This window comes from Marmota marmota, unplaced genomic scaffold (assembly GCF_001458135.2).
Source record: "Marmota marmota marmota unplaced genomic scaffold, marMar, whole genome shotgun sequence".
Taxonomy (NCBI): Eukaryota; Metazoa; Chordata; class Mammalia; order Rodentia; family Sciuridae; genus Marmota; species Marmota marmota.
Window position 1 is genome coordinate 54,261,197 of NW_026000037.1, and position 8,592 is coordinate 54,269,788.

The 8,592-nt window shown below is 34.8% G+C and overlaps 1 protein-coding gene across 2 annotated transcripts in view; it reads left to right on the forward strand.

Moving 5' to 3' along the window:
* LOC107136897 (xin actin-binding repeat-containing protein 2-like) overlaps positions 1-7,749 on the forward strand; it is a 74,069-nt gene extending 66,320 nt beyond the window's left edge. Inside the window, exons 8-9 of one of the 2 annotated variants that reach the window (XM_015479271.2) lie at positions 373-490; positions 5,876-7,749. In XM_015479271.2, the coding sequence (XP_015334757.1) occupies positions 373-490; positions 5,876-7,373 (1,616 nt within the window). In that variant the 3' untranslated portion in view covers positions 7,374-7,749. Of the gene's footprint in view, positions 1-356; positions 491-5,875 lie in introns of both variants that reach the window. The other variant, XM_015479270.2, reaches the window with a different exon arrangement.
* The last annotated feature ends 843 nt before the right edge of the window (positions 7,750-8,592 follow it).

Sequence of the window (8,592 nt, forward strand, 5' to 3'; positions counted from 1 at the left end):
ATGGAAAGCTCAGTTATCTGCAATGATAACTTTTCTCAGGGCTCCCATGCCTGCTTACTACAAATATCTAATATATTCAAGTTAATAAACACTTTATTTACATAAGTGTGTTTAAATAATAGAAGTCAATTTGCATCCCATATTAATAGTGCAGGAATTAGAGTGATGTTGCTCAGTGTACCGAAGCTTATAACCTGTTAATAGCATACACTATGTTCAGAAGCAACATAAAGATAAGTCTTATAGTTTTCCACCTTAACTGCATGGCCAACACATATGTTGTTGTGCATTTTGTTATGTTTCTACAGTTGATTGAAGGTAATACTATTTAAGCCTTTATACATTTTTATTTTTAGAAGCTGCTGCTCCAAGACAAGGAAATATGTATACTTTGTCAAAAGACAGTATATCCAATGGAGTGCTTAGTGGCAGACAAGCAGAGTTTTCATAAGGCCTGCTTCCGATGCCACCACTGCAGCAGTAAACTGAGGTAAGATGCTTTGAGGTCTTTGGCACAGATATTCAAAAAACCTGTAGTACACGTATAACATGTGTCTCTAGGAAAATGCAGATTTTTCCAGGTCTTTCTGCCATCAGTGAACACCACCACCTCAGGGAATGTGCTCATGATCTTTATGTAGTGCTCAGGTAGGCTGTGACCTATTTCCTTTTGGAATTTTGCCTTCCAAATCAAATCAGAAGGAATATTTTTTTTCAAAGGTGGAAATCACACAGGTAAAAAATACCAAAAGTTACTGTGTAAGCCAATGTTTTTAAGTTAGTACTTTAAAATCTATACTCTATATCAGGAATCAGTAAACTTTTCCTATAAAGGGCCTGATAGAAAATATTTTCCACTTCTCAGACCATACTATTTTCATGCCACTGAAATTTTATTGGAAGGCAAGAGCAGCCACTGGTTGCTGAATAAATAGGTGTATCTGTAATTGTATCAGCCTGGCTGTGTTCCAATAAAATTCTATATATCAAAACAGATGGTGGGTTAGAGTTTGTATATGATTAACCGAGACTATATAAGTTTAAAAATGGAATTTAGAATAATAGCAGTGACAGGTCAGGGAAAATCTCTGTTTAGTCTCTGTAGCAATAGAGTGCCTTATTGACACAGTTACAAATGCACTCATTTTCTAAAACTCTTGAAGTTAATGCAGTTAAATGAATGTGACATTTGTTAAGACTTTCATTTAAGATGCTAAAATGGAGTTTATTTTGCTGAATCTAATGTGCATCTCTCAGATTATAGCTTTCCTGACTTTAATTGACAATGTCAAACACCTTCATTGCAATGTTCTTTCCCTTTGGCTTCCATGACAACACAGTATAATGGTTTTACCCCTACTTCCTGAGTGTTCCTTCTCAGCCACATGTGTGGGTGACTCACTCTTTGTCTATCAACAGTATGTTAGAGTTCTTCAGAAATCTATTATGGGAATTTGCTCTTCTCACTGTTACTATTGTTTCTGGTGAATCACATCCATTCCCATCACTTAAGTGATGATCCATCCATGTGGTAATGGTTCTGAAATTTATACCATTAGTCCAGATCTCTCCTCTATGCTTCATATGCTTCTATCTCAATGATTAGGGTATTTCTCCACAAGAACAGCAAACTGAATAAGACCTACTTTTTTCTACCAAAATCCTTCTTAGACTCTATGGTCTGATCTGTATGCCACTATATTAGTAAATGACATTAATATTAATTCAGTAATCAGTACACAAAATTATTTTTTACTCCTTCCTATCTCATTTGCCACATTCAAGCCATCATCAATTGCTTTCTCAAAAGCATCTCTTGAGCTGTATACTTTTCTCCATCCCCATAGCCTAGTTATTCTTTCAGTGAATGTCCTCTCTCACCTGGACTAATACAAGCATTTGATCTTCCTGTCTTCAACATTTCTTACCACCACCAACAACAACTCATTCCATGTCTCATGGTATAGTAAAGTGCAAATCTGATGTCACTTCATTATTTAAAACATATAATGGTTTCCCCATCCAAAAAAAAAAATCTAACATTGAAACATCACTATAAAGCTATTCAGAATCTGGCCCTGCTTCTTTCTAACACATCTGTTGTCCGAACTTGTCCCATTTACATATTGTTCTTTGATACAGACTGAATTTCTTTCATTTCCCCCAAATTGTCATTCCCACTTCCTACAGGAAGTTTCCCACACACCTGCTCTGGCTCTCTACCAGGCTAATTAATGTTCACACATTCTTCAGACCTTAACCAAGACTATATCATCTATGAAGCTTGACTTGACCTCATGGATGGTGAAGTAAGCTTCCCATTAGCTGATACAACATCTCCTTCACACTTGACACAAGCTAATGTAATCACCCTCCAAAGCCAGCTGTATAAAGTTTGTCTTCCCAACATCTAGTAAAAGTTGACATTATAAAGACTCAAAAATATTGAGTCAATGACTAAAATATACATTGAAATATAAAAATATACATTTTACAAAAAAAAGATGTAAAAATTCACATAAATCTGTGGTTAGTAATTTGTTATAAGTGAACACTTTGTAATCACTATCAAGGTCAAGATATATAGGTTTGCCAGCCACTCAAGTATCCCCTGTCATGTGCTCTGTCCTGAACACAATCTGCTCACTCACTCACTCTCTCCCATGAGTAAATAGCATCCTCTTTAATAATCACTTCTTGCTTATTTTAATGAGAAATGTTAGTATAGGATAACAATCTTGATGCTCATTCTATTGGGTTAGTCATTATTTCTAAACAACTCTTTTAGTGGAAAGAGCTAGTAAATACTTATGTATACCATATATAAAAATATATAGTGATATTTCTAAATCAAATTCAAAATTGTACTGTCTACTTGGCCTCTTCTCCACTACCTCTGTATCTCCTTTCTTCCACTTCAGGACTCCTAGATCTCAAAGACAATGGAGACTACAGAATTAAGTTATTCCATATTCATTTGTATGGCACTCTTAGAATAAGAAAAAAAAAATATACTAACACTCCAAATATTTTTTTTTAAATTACAATTGATTTTCTCATTTACCCACTCCTCATTTTTTGTTATAGTGTTGTAGTACAGTGTCCAATCACACAGCCACTACATACCATATTATTTCCCTCATTGCCCTTACTTTCTCTTGGATAGTAAGAGGATATTGATGCCTACTAGCAATCCTGATGTTGATATTTCTATAATTATTCTGGTTACTCAAGCTTGTTTTCTAGCCATGTCTTCAGAAAAGGCTCATGGAAACAGTTTCCCTTTGTTTTTATCTACTGATAGCAATTTGTGATCTTTACAGTGGAAAGCTAGTTTTGTTGAAATTAAATGCTTGACTTAGAATTACTTTCATTGAGTATCTTAATTGCATTTTTCTCATTTTTTTCTGGCATAAAGTGGTAGAATAGTCTGATAACAATATAATTGTCTTTTCCTTATAAGACATAGTCTTCTTTTTAAGATACAAAGTACTTTCCATTTTTATTTAAAGTTCAGTAATTTTACTAAAATAATTTGGTCATTCTGGGTCAATAGTGTTAATTACCTAATGTGCTCTTTCAAAATATCATTACATACTTTTCTATATCAAGAAAGTTACTTTAGCTTTCTTCTGAAGGAATTCCCATTATGTATATATTGGCTACATTTTTTTTTCCAGTGCTAGGGATTGAATCCAGGACATTCTACATGCTAGGCAATCTACCACTGATACCACTGAGCTACATCCTCATTCTTACATTAGCAATATTTTTTTATATTTGTCTCCTTCTCTGAAATCCTTTTTTTTTAAATCTCTTTCTTTATTCTTTTTGAGTAATGAAAATTTCACCATTTACTCTCATATTTCTCAAATAACTTTCTGTTATGTCTATTTGTCTTTGTCTTCTATCATATATATATATATATATATATATATATATATATATATATATATATATANACTATGCTGTTCTTGTATATATATATATAACTTTATTTTGTTTATTTACTTTTTATGTGGTGCTGAGGATTAAATCCAGTGCCTCACATATGCAAGATAAGCACTCTACCACTGAGTCACAACCCCAGCACTAATTCTTTGGTTTTTATTGCTGAGATTTTTTTTTTTAAATCTTCTATTGATTTTCCTAATTTCTATTGTTTTTCTGATTTCTTACATCATTTATGAGTTTTTCTAATTCTGATGTATGCTGTTCTTTCAGGTCTTTTATCACTATCTTAACGTCTTTTAGATCATTTTGAAATACTAGGTTAATTTTTTTTTAAAAGAGAGAGAGAGGGGGAGAGAGAGAGAGAGAATTTTAATATTTATTTTTTTAGTTATCGGCGGACACAATATCTTTGTTTGTATGTGGTGCTGAGGATCGAACCTGGGCCGCACGCATGCCAGGCAAGCGCGCTACCACTTGAGCCACATCCCCAGCCCTAGGTTAATTTTTTTAAATCTCTCTTTAGAACATGTTCTTCTGGCATGTTTTTGTTGTCTGTAGGAATAATGTAATACCCATTACCACTTTATTTTCTTATAATAACTGCATAAAATTTTACTTCAATAGATTTTTATGGTTCATTTTTGTGAGAACTTAGTTTTCCATTCTGAGAAGGAGATGAAATTCAGTACAGCTTTTCCAGCTCTACTCCACTACTTCTAGGTATCTAGGCTTCTGGACTTTCCTGCCTTGTTTCCTCTCCGGATCTTGGTCCAAACCTTCCCTTTCATATCTGTTGTCATTATCCCACTCAGTTTTGATCTCACTCCTGTATTATCTTTCTCAGTTTGAGGTTCTGTTCTAAAAGTGGATCCTAGTGGTCAGTTTTGAGGGTTTGGCTACACTAATCTCTTCAGTCTTTCTTATCACAGGGCCCTGGTAGCCACTGGCTCCCAGTTTCAGCTGTGATTCTCTCATTGACTGTGTCACTTTCCAAGAAATACTTTGTGGTCTCATATTTTCAGGCCTTTGAACTCCTTCCTCACCCCTCTGCTGTCACCCATATAGATGAGACTATCATGCTGGTCTCCTGCCTAAGGGTGATTAATCCAAAGCCCCTAAATTGTCACTTAGGGGCTGGGGATGTGGCTCAAGCAGTAGCACACTCGCCTGGCATGCGTGCAGCCCGGGTTCGATCCTCAGCACCACGTATAAACAAAGATGTTGTGTCTGCCGAAAACCAAAAAATAAATATTAAAACTCACTCTCTCTCTCTCTCTCTCAAAAAAAAAAAATAAAATAAATAAATTGTCACTTAGTTTTGTTTTGAATGTTATCCATGAGTGTAAGATTTTTCTATCTAGTTTACGTATCTGCTTTTATGTATAAGTTCAGAGGTAGTCAAAACCATGCTGTTGCCTCAAAGTAAATTCAATTCTAATTTTATCAAGCATTCTATTTGTTTATCTCCCTAAAGAGACCTGATTAAAAAGATGGCATAGGCAAGCTTTCCAATTCACTCAAAATCTAGGTAGCAAAGAAGTTCACATAGTTGATTCATCATGTGTGTATACTCTTCAATATTTATTAAGAATCATAACCCCTCACATAAATCATTAAGTTAACACAGGTTTGGTACTGTCATTCAATAACTGCATGTGAATTTCACTGTAATACCTATTATGCCCAAACCTGACATACATCATCAAATTCTAAGAATTGTGGATATATATATCTTGAGGGGTACCAGTGATCAGTGTTATCTAATAGCTATGTGTTCAATTAATAGGGTCACTTCTATTGGTAGTAAATTAATTTTACTAAGTCTCTGGCTCACTGTTAAAATAAATAATTCTCTAATTTGCTAAGAATTTACAGTAAGTATATAGAACATTAAAGGGTTTTTTTTTTCTCTTTTTGGCAGTTTGGGAAATTACGCATCACTTCATGGACAAATATATTGCAAACCTCATTTTAAACAACTTTTTAAATCTAAAGGAAATTATGACGAAGGTTTTGGACACAAACAGCATAAAGACCTATGGAATTGCAAAACTCAAAGCAGCTCAGTGGACTATATTCCCAGTGAAGAACCGAATATATGTAAAATGACTGCAGCAAACACCCTCATACTTGGAGATCTGACTAAACATGTAGATACTGGTAATGGTGAATGGCAAAGGGATGATTTGAGAAAGTTGGGGGAGAGAGGAAAATTGAAAATAATTTGGCCTCCTTCCCGGGAGATGCCGAAGAAAATCTTCCCCCTTGAGGAAGAGCTCAAAATGAGTAAACCTAAATGGCCACCTGAGGTGACAGCCTCTGAATCCTCTGAATTTAGAGGTGAATCACTGATTGAACATGCTAAACCTCTGGAAAATAAGGGACAAGAACAAAATAACCTTTCTCTCCTGCAGCCATATCTGCAGTCCACCCACATGTGTCAGACAGAGGATGGTACAGGAATCAAAGAAATGAAAATGTATGAAGCAAGAAAAGAGGAGAAGAAGGAAGGAAATAAGAATGTGCAAGATAAGCTGAATGAGGTTGAAGAGGCAGGGAATAAGAGAAAAAGTGAAATGGATCTCAATGACAACAATAATGTGGTTGTGCAGAAGGCTGAAAAGGAGAAAAATGAAAAAACTAATGAACCTGACAGTGGAGAAGTTTTACAGGTTGCTAACACTGATGATGAGGTAGTGCTGGAAAATCACAAAGAGAATTTGAATAAGAATAATAATAACAATTATGTAGCAGTCTCATATCTGAATAATTGCAGGCAGAAGACATCTATTTTAGAATTTCCTAATCTATTACCACTGTCGAATGACACTGCAAGTGAATACCAAATTAAAAAGGTAGAAAATGTGTCTAGAATCTCTGAGTTACTTGGGATATTTGAATCTGAAAAGATATATTCAAGGAATGTACTCGCGCTGGCCCTCCAGAAACAGACTGACAGAGAGACTGCTGGCAGTCCTATGCAGTCTACTCCCACCCCAGGCCAGCAGAGGCGCTTAACAGCAAAGGGGAAAAGTTCAAGGGTCTCTTCCGATGCAAATCTCTTAAATATTAAAGGCAACCATTCTCATAACAAGAATTTACACTTTTTCTTTTCTAACACTGTGAAAATCACTGCTTTTTCCAAGAAAAATGACAACATTTTTGAGTGTGATTTAATAGATTCTGTGGATCAACTGAAAAACATGCCCTGTTTGTATTTAAGGGAATTTGGAAAGAACGCTAATCCTTGGCATGGGGAAGCAGTGGCGGCAACCCACAGTAATGGAAACACAAGTTTTGACGCTCCAAGCCATGAGTGTACAGCACAGCCGCAGCTCTCCAGCTCGGAGGGCCAGTCTGAACAGCTGACAGTGGAAGAGCAGATTAAAAGGAACAGGTGCTACAGTGACATGGAATGAAACAGCACTGGCCCTTTGCCATCCACACTCAGGTTCAGAGAGACACTGGCGTTCTGAAATAAGACTGGATGGACTTTTGGAAAACTTGTTGTAAATGCAATATTCAAAATCTCATGTTTCACAAAGGAATATTTCTTGTATTACACTTCATAACTTTTTTTTCATAATTCATTTGACTCTATGTTTGTTCTGAATGGAATGAAGAGATAAAACAATATGGCTATGTTTTCCTCTCAAATGCCACTTTCGTATATCACTCTGATTTCCTCTGTTATATCATGGGTGAGAATTTATACTGCTGAGATTTATCACAATTCCTCTACCTTCTCTACAATTTCTGCTGAAATAAAACTGAATCACCTGGGGTGCAAACCAAGATACTTCTGTGACTTTTTTTCCATGATACATGCTATCATTCTAAGTATTATGTTTTCCTCTGACATTTAAAAAATATTTGTCTTGGGGCAGGGATTTACATCCTCCCCACACACGTATAAACAATCTTGGAAAAAATAAAATACTAAACCAAAGCCATGACGTTAATAGGAAATCCAAAATTTTCATTCTCTTTTGTGCTCTATATTTTAAAAAGGGTTGTTATAGTTCTTTAAATAACTGCATCTATTAAAGTATCAAAGAATGTGTCTATAAACAAAGAAAAATGTTTTCCCCCAGAATAATATGGAGTTCATACTCAGAAATCAACTACACTAAAAAGCTTTCAGAATTTACTCAAATAAATTATGCATATAACAATGTTATTGCTAACTCTATGGTATAAATTAGTATAAAATTATATCACTACCATTTGTCAAATGTTTAAAAATCATATTTGATGAATGTTGTTTTTTTCTTACAAAACATTCTTTTAAAAATCTGGCTCCCAAATTATCTGCTGATTTTGCCTTTCCTCAAATACATCTGATGATTCTAACAGGAAAATTAAAAAAAAAAAAACCTGCATGAATATAAATGTATGGCTTTGTATAAATTTGAAGTATACATGTATGAAACAGACCCTATCCCATATTCTCCTATGTAAACACAAATGGTTTACTTTCTATAAATATGAAACCAAAATGCTGTGTTGAAAACTCTTTCATTTTAGAGAGTATAATAAATTCCTTCTTGTGATTTAGAATATTCTCAACAGAGGTCTAAGATCTACATTGTATTAGTTCACTAAGGCTGTCATAACAAAACACTACAGAATGGGTAA